Source organism: Podarcis pityusensis (genome assembly GCF_964106645.2).
Source record: "Podarcis pityusensis genome assembly, chromosome: 4".
Lineage (NCBI taxonomy): Eukaryota > Metazoa > Chordata > Lepidosauria > Squamata > Lacertidae > Podarcis > Podarcis pityusensis.
This window is the reverse complement of record NC_138027.1, coordinates 75844984-75865596: the sequence shown is the minus strand read 5'-3', so window position 1 is coordinate 75865596 and position 20613 is coordinate 75844984. Positions and strand designations below refer to the sequence as shown.

Genomic DNA, 20613 nt, shown 5'->3' with positions numbered 1-20613 from the left:
GATTTTTGCTGATTTCCCCTTCCCACCAAAGCCCCTTACACCTCATTCCATGGCGCACTGCAAGCTCCATCACCATCAAGTTTGACTTGAAGAGCAAGGAGAGAGATCATCGCTGCAGCTATGCTGCACTTTAGAAGTCCTATGCACACCTATGTAGCTCAGCGCAAATGGAGGGATGGCCCTCCCAACAGATGTAGGGCCCATGTGTTTCTGAAATACCGAGAGCCCTTTGGAAATGCCACCCCAGTGCAAGGCTCTAGTTTGTGTTGTGCTACACTTTAGTTTGTGCTACACTTTAGAAACTCGGCAGTTAATGATATTAAATGTTTTGGTCAACTATTCTCTGTATTTCCCCCTTGTTCAATGCATACTGCTAATGCTATATTTAAATGCACAAAATAGAATTTTAAAAATGGGAAGTCATCACAATTCTCCCATAAAGTGTAACAAAATCTCTTCATTTACACTGAGCATGAGTGGCATCTAACAGCTCAACTCTGCTAAAAAGCCCTAAATTTAAAAAGTACTATATAGGTGGATTTTACACACATATTTAAAACTTAATATATACAGTGATTGTACAAAGTATACTGTGGTATCTGTTGTCTTTCCAAGAACAAGCATTTTAGAAACTATTTTCGTGCGAGAGTAGTTCACCCACCCTTCATATAGATACTGGCAAAGAGGCTTCTACAAAATGAACTGGAGATGTTGTCACTGATTCAACTCTGTTCTGGTCAGAATGGAAAAATATTTTTGTGCTGAGCCAATGCAACACTTAGTCATACTAGCAGATTGTTAGTTGACTTTGTCAGGTGATTATTTTTTTTCTTGTGAGGAAACTTTGACTGTAAACACAATCTTTTCTTCCTTTGAGTACAGTTTTCTCTTGTTTGTCTTTAAACAAAATAAAAACTTTCTGACTTGCTTCAGAAGCCCAGCAAGTCTGTTCTAGGGTTGCCGTACGTCCAAATTTTTCCCAGACATATCTGGAATACCGCAGTCAGCAGCAGTGTCCAGGCAGAAATCGGGGAAATGTCCGGGAAAATCTGGACGTATGGCAGCCCATGGCAGCAGTGCCGTTTTTGCCATTTTTCCATAAAAGTAGCTCAAAAACAGCATTTTTTGTGCTTTTGCCCCCAAAACAAAACAACTTTGACAAAATCAATCAATCAATCTGTGGATTTTCACTGTTTAAAATATGGCAACCCTGTGTGTTCTGGATTTTGAAATGGTTGCAAAACTGTCCTCTGTACTATGCAAAATGGCCCACCAAGCTGTTTTATTAAGCTGCTGTCACAAATGAAAAAGGCATTCTAAATTCTTAAAACTACTTGAGCAGGGGGAGTTGATGGATTTCTGTTGTCAAATGAAGCACAGATGCCAGAAGGCACTCCTTAGATTCTTTAGCCCACACTTTGCATTCTTTTACTGAAACAGAGAGGGAAACTATTTCTTCCTTAAAGCGAACTGCTTTGAGGAAAAAAATAATGTACTATGAAAAGAACTGTAGAACTTAAGTGATAAACTGGTATATTCATAGGCACCCATACCATACTTGTGTTGCTTATATAGGGTAAGGGGTTTGTGTGCATATACATATGTGCCTGGGCACCCTTGAGGCAGATTTTGCAGGTGCATGGGGAGAGGAGGTGAAGGGAAACTCTAGTTTTGTGAGTGGAACGCCCCACATGCAGCGTTGAATACAACCTGAGGTTATTTAAATCCTGGCTAATAGAAATGGATCTCATTTGCCACTGCAGTAAATATGCCAGTGAGAATCTTCCAAAGGCGGGCAAAATGCCATTAGCCTGTTGAAGCTGAAGCTTAATGGAAACGATTTTTTAAAAAACTCTTTTACTCAGGACATAAGACTCAACAAACCACAGCTTGCAGTGAATGAGCAAGTGTGCTAATACATGCTGCTCAAAGTGTGCTGCATCTCTTCTCCCAGAACACTAGGGTGGTGTTAAGTGCCAACCAGTGCTCTTGGTTTATCTCTCGCCAAACCAACCATGAAAGGAAGCAAAGATTCATTCTTTGGTAGGAACAAACCGTGAGTGCTGGTTCATATGTAATATTAAGCTTCTGGTTTGCTTCTTCTGGGTACATCACGGGGAGAAGGGTGGGGGAAGTGAGATTCGAGCCCTGGTTATCGGCATGCTTTCTTGCTCATGGTAAGGAATCTGTTGTTGAGCCTATGGCTTACCATGACATGTGAATTGGCCTACTGCAGTTTTATTTTGTTAAATAAGAAAGCAAATCAAGTTGCTTTAAGTTTCAGCCTTTGAAAAACGTTTTGTTCTGTTGCTTCTTTCAAAAGAGATCTTGAGTTCAGAGCACGGAATGAGTACTTCAGAGCTTTCTTCCGGTTACCAAAGAAGGAAAAGCTGCACGAAGTTGCAGATTGTTCCCTGTGGACTCCCTTTAGCCGCTGTCACACAGTTGGAAGGATGTTTGCCTCAGATAGCTATATCTGTTTTGCTAGCAAAGAAGATGGCTGCTGTAATGTTCTAATTCCACTTGTAGAGGTTAGTCTTTTGTCACTTTAAAAATCCATAATTCTTCTAACGAACCACCTTTCTGTTTAAAAAGATACTTAAATGTGAGAACAGTTCTATCTATTTGTTTATCCTAAGCTGTTTAACAACTCATTGCACATATCCTTCAGGTAATGTTGAGCAGTTATGTGGTACTTAACAATCAGTCCAGGGTTGCCAATTAAAAAGTAATTGGCTTCTCTCCACTGAGCAATATTAATCATGGATGTGCAGCTCTATAAAATGTGTTCACAGCAAACTTTGCCACCAGCTAATGTGAAAACGCTGTAGAAATTCTTAATTCAAACCAGTTACACTCTAACAATCTTTAGCCAATCTGCTATGCTCACAATGAATTTTCCCTACCCTTTCCATGCATGCTTATGTGTTGAAGTGGGATTTCTAAAATCTGCTTGCGGGGATGAAGGTAGGGAGTTCTTCTGGTTTGCACCTTTGGAGTCTGGTAAGCGATCTTGCTTAGATCCTGACACACATAAAGAGCTACTCCAGGCACTCCTGAGTACTTAGGCAAGTGGGTTCTTTCGTCCTTTGAGAGGCAGGCCTTCGTGCAGAATCAAATTATTTGTCATACTTTTCTGGGTTTTAAAAAAAGGGTTTGCTGTTATGTCTAAAGATCTCTTGGGCAATGGAACCAGTATGATGGTCCTTTGGATGCAGACCTTGGTGTTCCCCATCATAAAGTTTATCACAAACTACCTGAAGAAAAGCATAGACGTTCAAGTTTGTACATTATTTGTTTATTCTATTTATATCCCACCTTTTATCCAAAGAGCCCAAGGTGTTGTATACAACTTCCCCCCACTCTCCATTTTATCCTCACAACAACCCTGTGAGGTTGAGCAACTGTGACTGGCCCAAGGTTGACCCAGTGAACCTCATGACTGAGTGAGGATTCAAACTCTGGTCTCCTGTGGCATAGGTCTGGTAACTCTAGCCACTACGCCACACTGACTCTCACACTGGTGATGTCAAAGGCAACCAGATCCTCTCTGGTTTACTTCAAAAATAAAAAGCATATTGAGTTAGAGGGGTTCTTGACATGGGAAGAATGTACAGCACAGGATTTTCAAAATAAAAAAATAGTTATCTTAGACAGGTTTTTCTTGTTTCCACCCCTACATTCCCTGACCCATTAACAAAGAGCACAGACTTATTTGCTGTTTTTTTCTGTACCTTATACTAGGTTTTCAATTTTATTGGCATTGGGAAAGATCTCTGATGTGAATATATATATATTGTGTTCATTTTTTTTAACAGGTGGCTAGTATTGAGAAGATGGAGGACACTAGCCTTCTTCCCAATCCTATCATTATTAGCATAAAAAGCAAGACGGCCTTCCAGTTCATTGAGCTGAAGGACAGAGATACCCTGGTAGAGAATCTGCTTCTAAGATTAAAGAAAGTGAAGGCTAGCAACGCATCGCTCCGTAGAAATTTGAAAAGCAAAGAGACGGTATTAAATGTCTAACCTGTTCCAGCTGTATGTTCAGTATATTTTGCTAGTACCTTTTAAACTAGAAGAAAGGCTTACTAGTATTATAAATGGGTTCATTTTTTTAAAGATAAGGTGTAACAAAAAAAAGTTTAAACATGTTCCCTTTCCCGATGTGGCTTCAGAGATAAGAAATGCAGGTCTAGTAGGGAAAAAGCTGGAGGATAACCCCGATTTGTAATCCACTTCTAGCTAGAGGAAAGAGGATGGTATATTTTGAAGATATAAGGAAGAAAAGTTGGTAGTTGCGCTCATGACATCTGCTTAGTCCCGTGTGTGCACTTACTATAGTTCTGTGTAAATTTATAGCTGTAACACTCCTTAGTTTATATTTTCATCATCTACATAATTAGTTTCACATCTAATTTGCCAAATAGTGTAGAAGAGCAAAAAAGTGTAGTGAGCATAGTTGAAATATATATCTAAAGAGATGGCATGACAGGCTTGCGTTTACTGGAGTATTAAATTCCTTTTACTTGCTATGGATTTTGTGTATGGATTAGAGGCAGTTCATGGGATCTTTTATTAATGTGCTTTCAGCTGGCTTCAGGTGCTTCTTATTCCAAAGCAGAGAAAATAAAGTCAGTTGATAAACAAGTTTAGTAGATGCTTAGTTGTTGTTATTGAATCTACACAATAAAGCTTTCAAACGGATTCTCTTTGTTTCCCCCCCTTTACTTGTGCAGCAAAATTCTCATTCAACACATGCCGATTATGAACTTGGGAACTTGGGGATAGTAGCTTCACAAAGCAATAATGGGAATGAAAATGACAGCAGCAGTAGACACCTGCTGAATGCAGAGGCCCTGAGTTCAGCATTTCATCCTTCTGGAATAGATGGTCTGGATTTTAGGATGGTATGTAAAACCACCATTTTAGTTATTGGGGACATTTGAAAAGCTTGTGCACAGTCTCTCCTTGCATTATATGGCATGCTATTAATATTACATATATTTAGGTACCAGGCAAAAACGTTCCTCTCCCGCCCCCCAAGCCTTTGGCTAATTAAACAATCTATGGCCTTTTAAATGGGGTGGGTGGGTTATTGCTTCTGTTTGCTACTATGTTATATTTGTTGGGAAAAAGCAGCAAGGCAAAAGCCAGCTCCAGATGGCTGGAATGCAAAACAGGATGTTGTGGTTTGCAGATGTACTGTTGGGGAAAAGGTGGAGCCTATTCTCTGTACTGAGCACCGGATGTTAGCTCAGAGTGTCATATGACCTGTACTGGAAGTACAGGGGAGGAGTGTGAGACTCTTCTGATGGAGTCTGAAGGGAACAGTCACATTTCTCTGTACTGCTGAATGACAGGAATAAAAGGACATGTAAAAGGACTCCTGTCTGTCTTTCTTCCCCTCCCTGGGGGAGTGCAGCGAGGGAGAGAAGGAGGAGGGTGTGTCCTGCTCACGTTTGAGGAGGATCGCCGGTTTGTTTACCTAGCCTGCCGGAGGTCGCAGACGGACGGTAAACACAGTATCTCGCTCAATTGCCTCGGGGGAGGCCAGGTACCTCTGCCTGTGAGCTGAAGATACTAATATATGGCAGCCTTCGGATGGTTGCGATTCATCGGACATCTGCATGAGAGGCTGGTGGATTGTCCTCCTCTGCTCCAAGGGAGAAGGCAAGCGTCTGAAAGAAGTCAGAGGCTCAACAGACACCTGGTGGAAAGAGGAGGTGTTTTCCAGAGCAACAAAGTTCAAGGTATGCTGCATTTCGGGCTAAAAGTGTGAACGCAGTTTGATTAATTCACTGGTTCACGGAGCTGCGTTTCAACGAAAACAAGAGCTCCGGGAGGAAGAGGCCTGCAGCTTAAAGGCTGAAGCCTGCATTCCACAAATTCTTGTGGTTGATAAACTGTCCTATTGAAATGCATTGTTGCTAGGTAACGGAAAGTTGGAAAGTTACTGGCAAAGGGGCTGGACTGTGAGTGTGAGCCTGGGAAAGCGAAACAAAATCAGAGAATGTTTTGGCTACAAGTTTACGTGCCCTTGGAAGGGACTTTCCATAGCAGCCAGAGTTTAGCTGCCAGGTGCAAAAGAGCGTAAACAACTTGCAGTTTGCCTGCCTGAGTGAGAAAGAAAAAAAACAACTGTTGGATTTTACAGTTTGTTTGAGAGTGTGGGCTGGAAAGCTGAAGAGGCTTGGCTTCAAGATGGATGCCAAGAAAGGAGCTTTGCCTTACCCACCTCCCTTAACCAGAGACAGTTATTCATCATGGTCTGGATGGATAACTACCCCAGAAGGGGTGAGCCAAGATGATGCTGGCCAAGTTCCTAAGAGCTCATCGAAAGCTGAGGAGAGCTTTGACCCCAGAGGGGAGAGTGCAGGAACTGTGGTTGTTGGAACTGTTGGTGTTCCTGAACAAGGTGCAATGGGTGTTGCTGACAGGGGGAGGGAGGAACGGAGTTCAAATCTCCCCACTGATGAATCTACTGGAGAGCATGGAGTAGCATTGAGTGCTGTCCGATGCTACAATTGTGGACAGACTGGGCATCTACAGCGAAACTGTAAGAAGCCGCGCCAGTCAAGAGGAGCAAAGAGCAGCTCTACGAAGCCTGAGGCGTCAGGCAAAAGCCGTACCAAGTGCCAGGTGAAACCTGCAAAGGCTATGATGGCGAAAGGAACCACGCCAGATGTTGGGAACTCGTTCATAATTGACACGGGCACGACGGTTCATATGTGCCCGCACAGACAACTGTTTTCGACGTTGAAGAAGCAAAGCTTCGCTGTGAAACAGGCCAACGGTCAAGAGTTGGAAGCAACAGGAATTGGGACTGTGTATCTTGAGAGTCTGAACTTGACTATAAGTGATGTTTACCTGGTTCCAGAACTGAAATTTAATCTGCTGAGTGTGTCGCAGATTGCAAAGAAAGGACTGAAACTGACCTATGATGCTAAAAGCTGCAAGATCTACAAAGATGGAGAACTGTTTCTTACTGCCAAAGAGAAAGATGGACTGTATTTGTTGACTTTTGATCAAAGTGATTACATGAAATGTAATTCTTCTGATTCTAACGAAATCTCTCTTGCAGGTGTGACCAGTGTGAGCACCAGGAAGGTGACCAAGAAGGTCGACAGAGCATTTCAGCGGGTGTATGCTGATGTGATTGGTCCTCTAGAACCATCTAGAGGCAGTGCAAAATATTACCTTTTGTGTGTGGATTGTTTCACTAATTATTCTTGGGTTTATATGATGGAGAAACCGCAAGAAACTTTAGAAAAGTTTCAGGAGTTTTGTGACAAGGTTAAAAGTATGCATGATGCTAACATTGATTGTCTTTTCACAGATGACAAACAAGTTTTTCTGTTACAGAAGTTTCAGAAGTTCCTGGATGGAAAAGGGATAGACCACAAAGTTGCTGTTTCGACCGAAGCGTGGAACAGGGGGGTCTGTGTGAGGGTGAACAAAGAATTGCAAAAGGGGATGAATGCGCAATTGCTGAGTTCACATTTGCCACATGAATATTGGGCCGAATCGCTAGCGTCCTATCTTCATGTGTGGCTGAGAAAGGTCTCAACAGAGTTGGGATGTTCTCCTTTTGAGAAGCTGTTCAATAGAAAACCTTCTGTTGCCTATTTTAAGGTTTTCGGGTCTCATGTGAGAACAGAAGCTCCAGGTGGAGTAAAGAATGCCAGAGGCATTTTTGTGGGATATGAAAAGGGTCTCTACAGAGTAATTTTGTCTGAATCTGGTCAGGTGATTCTCACAAAGTTTCTAGAGAGTGCTCCAGAGCAAGAGCGGGTTGTAGAACAAACATTTCCCACAGGTGGAAATTCAGATGATGTTGATGATTTTTCTGATGTCACAGATTACAGTGGTACTGACGATGACAGTGATAGCTCAGAGAGTTCAGTTGTAACAGCCATTGAGAGAAAATCTCACACAATGGATAGACCTTCACAGGTGAAGGAAGAACCACTGATTGCTACTGGTTCTCAACAAAGTCCAGAGGTTGAACCAGTGAGCACAGAGGATCAGAACCTCATACGCAGGTCTGAGAGAGTTACAAAGGGTGTACCACCAAAGAGGTACTCAAAAGAGTTTGCTAACTTAGCTGTTGCATGTGTTGCTATTGTTAACAACTCAAAGCAGGTTAAAGCAGTGTCTAAGTCAGAGACAAAGACACAACAGAGAGTAGCAAGCCAAGGTAATGCAGAGGCACTCATTCCTTGGAAGCCAGACAACCAGAGAGGTACACTGGTGAAACCAGTGGTGGGAAGTTCCAAGGGTGGAACTGAAACAACAGGGGACTGTTATATGTATAACAACTGTTTGTTTTCTTCTCTGGATCATGTTTTGCCAATTGATGCTTTTGGGGGAGGATGTTGGGAAAAAGCAGCAAGGCAAAAGCCAGCTCCAGATGGCTGGAATGCAAAACAGGATGTTGTGGTTTGCAGATGTACTGTTGGGGAAAAGGTGGAGCCTATTCTCTGTACTGAGCACCGGATGTTAGCTCAGAGTGTCATATGACCTGTACTGGAAGTACAGGGGAGGAGTGTGAGACTCTTCTGATGGAGTCTGAAGGGAACAGTCACATTTCTCTGTACTGCTGAATGACAGGAATAAAAGGACATGTAAAAGGACTCCTGTCTGTCTTTCTTCCCCTCCCTGGGGGAGTGCAGGGAGGGAGAGAAGGAGGAGGGTGTGTCCTGCTCACGTTTGAGGAGGATCGCCGGTTTGTTTACCTAGCCTGCCGGAGGTCCAACACAGTATCTCGCTCAATTGCCTCGGGGGAGGCCAGGTACCTCTGCCTGTGAGCTGAAGATACTAACAATATTTTTGTGGGTTCATATTGTGATCCTCGGATGAAGGGCGGTATAGAAATCTAATTGTTGTTAATGATGATGAACCTTTCATTTTAATTATTATTTGGGAGGTGGCATTCTGAAATTCTTCAAAGATAGAGAGAGAAACATCTGTCTGAACTATAGGACTGAGGCCTTCCTTCCTTTGTTTACATTAATGACTTCTTTCCTTCTGCAATCTATTCTCCTTAGCCCATTCCTTTGTAGCATATATAGTATATACTTCCTACAGTACATAGGAAATGTTATAGGTTCAAGCAGATACTGTCTGTATCTGAGCAAGGACCATTTCTTCATTTTGAAATCGAAGTTGTAGAAACGGTTTTGCAAGTTGTTCCATAGGAATGATTTAATACCTCCTCAAAACAGATGCAGGTTATGTTGAGAATATGATAATGAGTTGTTACAAAAGCTTCTCATTATAGCGTCTTAAAAATGTAGTGTAGGAAATAGTCCCAAGAGACTGTGTGATGCTCTGACTTTTCTTTTGGTGCATTTCATCATAATTGTATAAGATGGTTTGTGATTGCATAGAAACTGTTTCACAGTCGAAAGCTGCTAAAGTGGTGTATAATAAGATAAAAATAAGATATAATGCAAATGACTCAGTGAGCTTAAAAAGCAATAAAACAATATCTACAATTGTACAATTATTATTGGATTACATGAGATGTTTAGTTAGTTAAATATTGAATGTTACTGCTGTGTTTTATATAAATTGTTCTTAAGTGCTATATGTTAACTTGTATTTTGTATTTGTAATATTCTGCAGCCTTTTAAATGTGTTTGTGGGAGGGGTGGTTATTGTTGGGTTTTTTTACTTGTGCTTTAGTAAAGCAGCTTTACCTTGTATTTGTATCCTGTGAACTGCCCTGAAATCTTGTGATGAAGGGCGGTATAATAATAATAATAATAATAATAATAATAATAATAATACCCCACCCATCTGGCTGGATTTCCCCAGCCACTCTGGGTGGCTCCCAACTGAATATCAAAAACACAATATAGCATGAAACATTAAAAACTTCCCTAAACAGGGCTGCCTTTGGATGTCTTTTAAAAGAAAGATAGTTGCTTATTTCCTTGACATCTGATGGGAGGGTGTTCCACAGGGCAGGCACCACTACAGAGAAGGTCCCCTGCCTGGCTAATAATAATAATAATAATAATATGTTAGTTTGTCATTGTGAATCTGGTATGGCTGGGATGGAGAACTTGTGGTCCTCCAATTGTGGTTGGACTTCATGAGCATCTGCATATTCACTTTCCCTGTGCTATTGTACTGAACTGTTTTTTATTGTTTAGAATGATAGCTCAGTCAGTAGAGCATGAGACTCTTAATCTCAGGGACATAAGTTCAAGCCCCATTGTGGGCAAAAGATTCCCACATTGCAGGGGGTCGGACTAGATGACCCTTGTGATCCCTTCCAACTCTACAATTCTAGGATTTTCCTACATTGATTGTAATTTTGATATTTAAAATTGATGATTTAGCACTTTTTGCCAGCTGTTCTAGACTTCTTGCTAGAAGGAAACAGCAGGATATAAGTATTAAAGGAAATTAGACATTTCCTAATTTTCTGCTTTCCCTGTTGCATAACTGGATAATGGCTCGCATACAGGCTTTCCAGATAATATTCATATTTGCAGCTGTCTTCCTGCTGCTTTGGAGCGGCATAAATATTGACCAATATACAGGACTGTAATAGCATTCTGTAGTGTATTTTTTGTTGCATTGTCCATCACTACAAACAAATAGCTTTCTCTGAACGAGAGGCTATTCCATTGCATCATGGCTTGTATAAATATGATGGATTTAACATTCCTCTCTTGGCTTTCAGTCTAGGGAGCAAATCAAAGAGAGCCTGTGGAATGATCACTTTGATGAGTATGGCAGAACTGTCTGTATGTTCCGAACAGAAAAAATCAGGAAATTGGTTGCTATGGGAATTCCAGAATCTTTACGAGGCAAACTGTGGCTCTTTTTCTCAGGTGAGAATTCTGTGGTGTGACTTTTCCAAGAAACCTGACCAGGTACAGTGGTACCTCAGGTTACATACGCTTCAGGTTACAGACTCCGCTAACCCAGAAATAGTGCTTCAGGTTAAGAACTTTGCTTCAGGATGAGAACAGAAATTGTGCTCTGGCGGCGCGGCAGCAGCAGGAGGCCCCATTAGCTAAAGTGGTGCTTCAGGTTAAGAACAGTTTCAGGTTAAGTACGGACCTCCGGAACGAATTAAGTACTTAACCCGAGGTACCACTGTATTTCACCATGGAAAGAAGCAAGTGAGAAAGGGAAATGAGCTAGATTTATGGCACCATTTAATTTTCTAGTAATGGAAAAGAACCAGGTGATTTGGGTACAGCCCATAGAGAGAGAAATGTTTCGCTGCTAGCTACTTAGGACTATAGGTAATTAAATTATACCCATTTGTTTCATACAAATGGTAAGTAATAAAGGTCTTTATACCAAAATAATAGCCTTTATATCAGCAGACATTGCTGAGATGTTATACTTGGCACAAAAAACTGAAATGAGAAGCTTAAGACTTCCTCTGCCATTTCCTTTGCTACAAGCTAAAAGCAGGACTGTTGGACTAAGATAACAATCTCTGATGCAGTGTTTGTGATTCAGATAGGCAACACTTGCACGATTAAACCCTTCTATTTGAAATGGGATTTAAGACAGAGAATCTTATACTGCTGGTCCCATATTTATGTAAATTAGCAAGTTTTACCATATATAGCAAGTTAGGTTATTGAAGTATTTTCAAACTCACATTCCTTCTTCTGCACAGTGTTTCATATTACAAAAATGTAGTTGTGTGTTCCTGAGTAATTTTGATTTAGGAATATGTTTGATATTCAGTATCTAGTTTCACATAGTTGTTCCTTTGACAAATAACATAGTTTTAAGATTATATTTGGATTCATAACTAATTTTCAGTTCTTGCTTTTCCTCTTCTTCAGATGCTGCAACAGATTTGTATACCCACCCTGGTTACTATGAAAACTTAGTGGAGGTGTCCCTGGGCATGTGTTGCATAGCAACAGAGGAAATAGAACGTGACTTGCATCGCTCGTTACCTGAGCACCCTGCCTTCCAGAGTGAAACGGGCATAGCTGCATTGAGGAGAGTTTTGACAGCTTATGCACACAGAAACCCCAAAATTGGGTACTGCCAGGTAAAGAAAGATCCGTTACGCCACCAATTTGCAGATGAACTCCTTCGAAAATGACAGGCTTCAGCATGTTAAGGGAGATGCACTAAGGCAGGGGGGTGGTCAGTAGAAAAGGCGACAGCTTCTGTCTCACCGTTTCCCCAGTGTCACTTTCTATGTGAAGTGTAATTAGACAGCTTACTCTCTGTGCAAGTTAAGATGGATCCACTGTGCTGTGCTTCATTTATTTCTTCTCTTCATTAGCAATGTGGCCATTAGGGAGACTACCTGTGAAATGCCTCTCAGCTTCTGTGAGTTCTTTCTGTTTGTAGGTGGCTTTGAGCAAAGGTTTTTCTCAGCTCTGTATCCTGAGATCAGTTAAATGGAGATGCTAGAAAGCAGCTGTGCTGTTGCTGAACTCTAAGACCCCTCGCCTTGAGGAGATATTTTGTCTTGGGTTACAGTTGAGGAGACACCATATTTTTGTCACTTTCAGAAGCTTATAGTGAAAGAGTGAGAACTCAATTCTGGAGCAAGCTTTTGTTGTCTATTTCATTACTCCTACATTGTTATACAAACACTAAATTAACAGAAGTCCCTCGCTATGTAGGTTGAAAGCTATATCCATAAGTTTTGTGCTCCTAGTGGTGCAGCAATAAAACTGCTAGCACCTTTTCAAAGCTAACCAGGGTCCAGTATGGTTTCAAGTTTGATGGGGAAATGTCTGTACATAACCTTTACGTGGGTTATTTAACCTCAGTTCTAATGATTTTATTTTTTTTAAGCTCTCATTACATGTTTTTAAAAGGTGTCGCGGCAACTAAAATTGTCTTCTTTGACTTTCTAACAGTCCATGAATATCTTAGCCTCTGTTTTGTTGCTGTATGCCAAAGAGGAAGAAGCATTTTGGTTGCTCGTCGCTGTGTGCGAGAGGATGCTTCCAGATTACTTTAATCACAGGGTGATAGGTGAGAGTCTCCTGTTCGCTTCTTACTCTCTTTACTGATTCCCAGGGAAATAAAACAGTCAACACGCTGTATATCAGGGCTTGGGAAACGTTGGTTCTCTAGATGTTGTTGGACTCCAGTCCCCATAGCCAGAGCTCAGGTATAATTGGAGTTTTTGTCCAGCAACAAAAACTGGACAGGTTCCCAACCCCTCCTGTAGATTTTCTATTAACTGAATTTGGTGACATAAACTCTGTTCTATATTAAACCCTTTCTTCTCTTGAAGTTTTTATATGGGCATTGGATTCTTTATATTGGGCAGTATAAAAACGGCTCCATGGCTTATTTTTCATAGTTGAGATTAGGTTGCGTATTGTATGTGTAGCGGAGGGAAATACTGTGCTCTGTTTTTATTTCATCAATCCCCTGTTGCCACTTTCTTTTGACAGTCGTTTCAGATAGTACTTACGTTTTATTGCACTTTTTATATTGAAGTGTTAAGTTCTGCCATATTATTATTTCATAGATGCTCCCCAAAAGGTGTTACAGATGCTTTCCCCACCCCCCTTTTAAAAAGCTTTGAGACCATTCAATAACTCAGTATTGTTAACAGTATCTGTTAAGAGGAGGAATGAGGCTTGAATTCATAAAATAATTGTATTAAATTATAAAGCTAGAGGAATTATTTATTTCAACCTTGGCTAACATTATCTGCTGTGATTTCCAGGTGCTCAGGTGGATCAGTCTATATTCGAAGAGCTAATCAAGGAGCGGCTGCCAGAACTGGCCGAACATATGAAAGACCTTTCCACACTGGCTTCCGTTTCCCTGTCATGGTTCCTCACTCTCTTTCTCAGTATCATGCCCCTAGAAAGTGCTGTTAATGTTGTCGACTGTTTCTTCTTTGATGGGATCAAAGCCATTTTCCAGTTTGGCTTGGCTATCCTTGAAGCCAATGCTGTAGAACTGTGCAACAGCAAAGATGATGGACATGCCTTGATGATTCTGAGCAGGTATTGTTCTGACTACTATGTTTCAGTGCTGCAATGCTAACACTGCTGCTTCAAAAAGAAATAATTGTTTATTTAACAGTAATAAAATGATACAGAGAAACTTGTTCCGAACATTTAATGACAACGCTTGCCTCCCTACTATGCTTTTTAGTAGCTGTTTTCAAAGAAAAGAACCACATATTCCAGAAACTTGATAAGTCGTTGCTACTTTTAATTTCTTCCCTAAAGCAAAAAAAATTGCAGTTCCTGGCTTCATAAAAGGATATGATCACCTGGGAACAGCTTCTAGGCAGAGAACAAGCCTGATCTGGTTCAGTAAGGTGTTTATTTAAAAAATGAGAAGTGAAATCTAGGACTGCTCTCCACTGAGTGTAACAGAGTGCATTAACAGAAAGTGGATTTAAATGTTTTTTCTTTATTTATTTCAGGTTCTTGGATCATGTTAAGAATGAGGAAAGCCCTTTGCCCCTGATTGGCAACCAGCATGCCTTTTTCAGTGATGATATAGAGCCCTGTCCTACAACAGAAATAGCAGACCTAATTCGGGATTCTTATGAGGTAACAGTGAAATGGTAGTTGGAAGTTCTGGTTGGAAACTCACCAAGTGTTTAAATATCAGTTTTATGTTAACTTGAGTCAAAATACAGATAGCACAACTGTGGTGAATATGGTACATGTTCTGGTTTAAACATACTGACTATATTATATATTTTAAAATGTACACTGAGATGCAGGCTGAAGCAAAAATCGATTCTTGTATTTTAGAAATTTGGAGACCATTCTGTGGAGCAGATTGAGCACATGCGCTACAAACACAGGATCCGTGTTCTCCAAAGCCACGAAGAAACCACTAAACAGAACGTGGTGAGAATGCTCAAAAGTTAGAATGTTTCATTTATTTTAAAATTGTGCTAGGCACATGCCATAAGCAGGGTTTTCTACAGTGCTCATAGATTGAAACATATGAAATTATACCTAACGATTAATTTTGATTTTTAAAAGGAGCAAAATGTGACACAGAGCTGTTCAGTATTGTGAATGGCACAATCCATATGAAATGTCTCTGCTTTAAAGCTGCGGAAGGAGAGGAGTTAAGCCACTTGTGATTTTTTATTTCTGTTTCTTGTCCAAATGGGAAAGTGCTTCTCTGCCTCACAAATAGGGCAAGGGGACAAAATCTTGGCAGGTGAACTTGGTAGCTCTGCTTGTGAGCAAATTAGTCCAGCAAGCGGCAGACACCTTGCTGTAAACTGAAAGGGCTAGGGATCTTGGCACTGGAGGACAGCAATAGATTATCTCTCATTCCCTGTTTTTCTGCCATGTAGGAGAAAGTTGTTGATCCTTAGTGTTGGGTGGGCAAGAGATAGAGAGATGACTTGATAAAACAGGTGTCAGATTACGATTCTAAAACAAGACAAGAAGGTAACACACAAGAAAGGTGGAATACCTAAGCATTCCAGATTTTAACTATACTAAGTTGCTGTGAGAAGTGATATTGCCAGCAGCTATGCCAGGTTACCACTAGGCTCACTCCTGTTTTCTCTTAAGCTTAGAGTTGTCATCCCAGATGTCTCCATTGCTCCAGAAGACTTGGAAGAACTGTATGGCTTGTTTAAGGTATGCAAAACACTGAAAAAATGCATGTAATCCCAGAAAAGAATATTGTATGGTTATATTCTGTGTTAGCCATACAGTGGTGCCCCGCAAGACGAAAAACTCGCTAGACGAAAGGGTTTTGCGTTTTTTGAGTCGTTCCGCAAGACAAATTTCCCTATGGGCTTGCTTCACAAGACGAAACGTCTTGCGAGTTCTTGCGAGTTTGTTTCCTTTTTCTTAAAGCCGCTAAGCCGTTAATAGCCGCTAAGCCGTTAATAGCCGCTAAGCCGTTAATAGCCGTGCTTCACAAGACGAAAAAACCGCAAGACGAAGAGACTTGCGGAATGGATTAATTTCGTCTTGCGAGGCACCACTGTACTCAGGTCTATCTATAGATCTATATCTAAGCTTATGGATCTTAGAAAGCAACCAGATAATCCTGTCTTGCATACTATTAGTTTTGCTATTTCCTTTTTATCCTTGGTAGCTTTTTCAAGGATGTAAAAAGTGTGTGTGTGTGTGTGTGTGTGTGTGTGTGTGTGTGTGTGTAACCTTCATGCCTTCAGATGTTGTTGGACCCCAAACTCCCATGGTCAATTGTCAGGGATGATAGTTCAACAGCAGCTGGTGGGTCAGATTCCCTTCTCCTGTTCTAAAGGAGCCTTTGAAACTGCTCCTTTTCCCTGTCAATGTCTTTTTTTAAAAAAAGGTATAGGGTAAGTTGGATGGAGAACACAGGCCCAGAGTGCCATTTGCAGCCCTCCTCTGCCTAGCCTTAGCGACTTTCAGCAGGCCATAGTCTGTTCTGCCCCCTTCTTGGCTGCTTTTGTGTGGATGGAATGTGTTCTAGGGTGGTGGAAATGCCTCCTACTTGGCTGCATTGAGAGGGGTGCACGTAGCAAACATACTGGAATGTAGTTACTGTGCAAAGGCAAGAGCCATAGTCAAGAGTGCCTGCAGGTTCATTGTTTTACGTCTAGATTTTGTAATTGTATCTGGGTCTTTCCCCCTCTAATGTTTCATTATTTTTAAAAAATTCTCCTTAGAAAGAACATCTAATAAGCTGCTACTGGGAATGGAATAGTGCAGTTGTAATTCAGCGCCACAATCCAAGCAGACCTTACGCAGAGCAATACAGAATTGACTCTCTGCAGTTCACTAACCTGTATAAACTTGTTTCACCCTGGACATGTGGTGAACATACTGAAGTTCTAGCAGAAAGGACATTCCGGCTTTTGGATGAAAACATGGACCATCTCATTGAATTCAAAGCTTTCGCTGGCTGTTTAGGTAAATACATCTCTAAAGATGCAACTGCCATTGGGAACTTATCAGAAGAGGGTGTGCAGAAATACACCAGTCAGGATGACAGAATGTCATGTGGTGTGCGTGTTCCTGGTAATTTGTCTCTTTTTAGGATTCTTCCAGGTCACAAAACTGTTTGTGACACCCTTGCAATGGGTCCCGAGATTTTATGCTGTTGTGTACAAAGAAAATGTGGAAGCTTCAAATATGCTTTTCCACAGTCCTCTCTTTGAATCCCTTAGTGCTTGTGGAACCACTAAAATCTTAGCCTGGCCAAAGGATAGGAAGTAGCTTCCCTTACAGGTGGCTTAGATTGGTCTTTAAAAACTGCAAGTGTTTTGTTTTTCAGCACAAGGCCTTATTTCTATCTGAAAGTCTCAGGAGGCTTTTGAGATGCAAACTGGGGAAAATAGGCATTCTTAATCAAGTGCTTTCCAGCCCACAGTTCAGTTATATGACTTTTGATATTTACACAAGGATCAAGCGCGTAGATAAAGTTCTAAACGAAATTGTCTGCGGATACTATGATGGTTTCTCACATAAAGAGTTTTATTCCTTCGTGCTTCAAGTGTAAAGGTCGAGCCTCTGATACACTTTCTTCCTCACACAGATATTATGTACAATGGAGAAATGAATGAAAAGATAAAACTGTTGTACAAGCTGCACATTCCTCCTGGTAAGAATCTTACAGGATCCCCCTCCCTTTTTGTACTGCTTGCATCATCCTATTTTTGTTATATTATGGTAAGCCAGTGTGTTTAAAGTGCAGTTGTATACATAGTGACTCAGCTTTGATATCCTGCAGTTTCTTCCTGCAGCACCACTTGCCCTCCCTTTATATGAACCAGTAACATTCCTCCTATAACAGGCTGTTCATGGTGGGTCCAAAATGTTTGTATGAAGTGAGGCTTTTGAGCCTCTCCCTCAGCCCTAGGGGCCACAACTGAAAACAAGGGAAAATGTAGGAACCCACAAGGAACTGTTACGCCTAAAATAAACATTTTGTGATCACCAATGGTCTTTTTTGTAGCCCTCACAGAAAAAGACAGGGACAGCCAATCACCACTGAAGAATCCTTTGTTGTCAACTTCAAGGCCGCTAGTAATTGGAAAATCAAATGGTAAGTGATCTGGTTTGCAAATGGGTATCTGCTTCCCCCTACCCTGCCCCAACTTAGCATATGCAATTCATTAGCTGTGCTAATGACCACCACCTTGGATGGTTTTTAAAAGGGCTTAAAACAAAAGCAGACTGTCAGTGACTGATGGCTATATCCTACACATGATATCTGCAGGTTCAGAGGCAGTAAGCCAGTGAGCTTGTTCCTGGAGAACCTATTTCCCCCACGTCCTGTATTTGAGCTTCACAAGAGGAATCTGGCTAGCCACTGGAGGAAACAGGATGTTAGACTAGACTTTGGTCCGATTCACCAGAGCTCCCTAAATTCATTTTATTTACATTTTCCTTCCTCCTTTGTTGAAATGAATTGTAATGTCATTTATATCCTGCTCTCCAGGTGACACCATAGATTATCAGAAACAACTGAAGCAGATGCTGAAGGACTTAGCCAAAGAAAAAGATGCCAAGGCTGAGAAAGAGCTACCAAAAATGTGCCAGGTAAGACATGATGAGATGTTAGATGCTTACGTTGTCAAAACTCTGAGAACTGCATCTTATCGGTCTGCCTAAGCCACTTCTGCATTTGGTCACCTATTTATGTGTGGAGTAAACATGTAATGTTAGCCTCTAGCAACTCATTATACTCATGAAAATGCTCAACGCTCAAGGGAAGTTGGCTTATTTGGACAAAATCTATGTTCAGGGATGGGAAACATGTTGACAAACATCTGGCAGTGGTGGGGTGTGTGGAGACGGTGGTTCTTCTTTTCCCCCGCCGGCCAATTAAAACAATCTAGATGTCACCATATCTAAACTGGAACCAACTACAGTAATGCAGGCCGCTCCCTGACCCAACATAGAGTGAGAATGGATGTCTGAAGAGAAGCCTTTCCTTGGAGCCTTGCACACTCTGGTCCTAGTGCAGTCCAATTTGATTCCACAGAAACCTACGCATCTAGGCTTCCCTTCTTCCGCTGTCCCATGTTCAATTTGGGGAGATACACAATGTCAGCCCCCCCCCCCAAGCTGTATAGCCCTCCTTCGCTTTAACATATGAAGTGGGCTAATGAAGTATCTTTTTGGGGCTGCGGATAAATTAAATCACTTGTTGCCTGACCATTTTAGGTATGTCCAATTGATATGCAGGTCCTTTTGTACCTAGAATAGGGCAGAATGGGAGAAGGGCACAGCAGGAACAGAACCCCACACAAAATGGTTGCCACCTGTATAAGAAATGTCTTAGGTAGACTTGTGAGAATTCCTGAAAAGTGTCAGTCATTGTGTTTGCCATGTATCTTGGAACACTCTGCATAGCATCAGCAATGGAGTTTACTCTGGGAGTTACCACTGTGTGCCTGTTTCAACAGTTACTCCCAGAAACATTAAACAGGGATTTCTGAGGAAGTGACATTCTAGTACTTGGTCCATCTTGGTTCCCAACAAACTGCTAGGGAACCGATTAACCATTAAACTGCCTGTTTGTGAACCATATAAGCAAAGTTTGTGTAATTGCTTTGAGGATTATAAATGTGCATGTTAATTCCTTTCCCTTGCAGGCAGGTAGTATTAGTTATCTATTATAGTCTTTCCATTTTTAAGGCTGCAGGGCAGGCAACAAACAAAAAAATGCATGTCATGTTTTTCAGCGAGAGTTCATCCAGTTCTGCAAGACCTTGTACAGCATGTTTCATGAAGACCCAGAGGAGAACGAGTTGTATCAAGCCATTGCCACAGTGACTACTTTGTTACTCCAGATTGGAGAAGTGGGTCAGAGAAGCAGCAGTTCAGGCTCAGACGACTTTACTGAGGACTTCCAGACTGAGGCATCTACCTCTGATCAAGATGTGGTTTTTACTGACACTGTGAAGACCCCAAAGAATGCAGAGTCTTTACCAATAACTGATGGGGATTGGATTGTTTCATTTGAACACATCTTGGCTTCACTATTAACTGAACAGTCACTCGTCAACTTCTTTGAAAAATCCTTAGACCTGAAATTAAAACTGGAGAATGCAAGGGTAGCTCAATATACCTTCAAAACAAATGGCACCAGCCAATCATCACGAGGTGAGACCGAACCTTTAAGTGTACCATAGCAAATCTCCCAGGCAGTTCATGTTACACCAAAGCGCATCTTCCAACATTAAGTTTTTTGGACTATTTTGATACATTTTCAGTTGAAGAGCTTTAAAACCAAAACACATTTAATGTGGTTTTGACATTTGTTTTCTTGAATGTAATTTAGGAAGAAAAGGCCATCTTCCCTTTGAATACTGCTGCAGATGTGTTAATATTTCAAAGACAAAAAGCTGAACTCCTGGTTTGAAAGTGTCGTCTGACTGCAGGTTTTATGTACAGTTGCCTTTTTTGCACTAATACCGAATACTTGTTTCAATGCTGGTAATTGAAACCATTAATATATTAATATATACAAATCAAGACATCAAGATTTGTATGTCTTGCTGAATGTTCAGTGTACATGGACTGTGCTTTTCATGTCTCTGTGTGTGCACATTTCAATAAAAATGCCTTTGTAACTTTTGCTTTTCAAATAGCACCTTCACCTTCAAAATGAATCTGCAGTCATTCACTCTTCCACATTTCCATATTGCTGT

At 41.2% G+C, this 20613-nt stretch overlaps 1 protein-coding gene across 2 annotated transcripts in view; it reads left to right on the top strand.

The window, feature by feature from the left end:
* The window catches only part of TBC1D8 (TBC1 domain family member 8), a 50150-nt gene extending 29611 nt beyond the window's left edge, over positions 1–20539 (top strand). For both annotated transcript variants that reach the window (XM_081002967.1, XM_081002968.1), the window contains exons 6-20: positions 2324–2531; positions 3819–4013; positions 4739–4909; positions 10699–10849; positions 11828–12042; positions 12869–12986; positions 13693–13978; positions 14407–14536; positions 14744–14842; positions 15527–15595; positions 16621–16864; positions 17490–17555; positions 17910–17999; positions 18396–18496; positions 19645–20539. In XM_081002967.1, coding sequence (XP_080859093.1) covers positions 2324–2531; positions 3819–4013; positions 4739–4909; positions 10699–10849; positions 11828–12042; positions 12869–12986; positions 13693–13978; positions 14407–14536; positions 14744–14842; positions 15527–15595; positions 16621–16864; positions 17490–17555; positions 17910–17999; positions 18396–18496; positions 19645–20094 — 2593 coding nt within the window. In that variant the 3' untranslated portion in view covers positions 20095–20539. The remainder of the gene's footprint in view (positions 1–2323; positions 2532–3818; positions 4014–4738; positions 4910–10698; positions 10850–11827; positions 12043–12868; positions 12987–13692; positions 13979–14406; positions 14537–14743; positions 14843–15526; positions 15596–16620; positions 16865–17489; positions 17556–17909; positions 18000–18395; positions 18497–19644) is intronic.
* Positions 20540–20613: the final 74 nt, after the last annotated feature.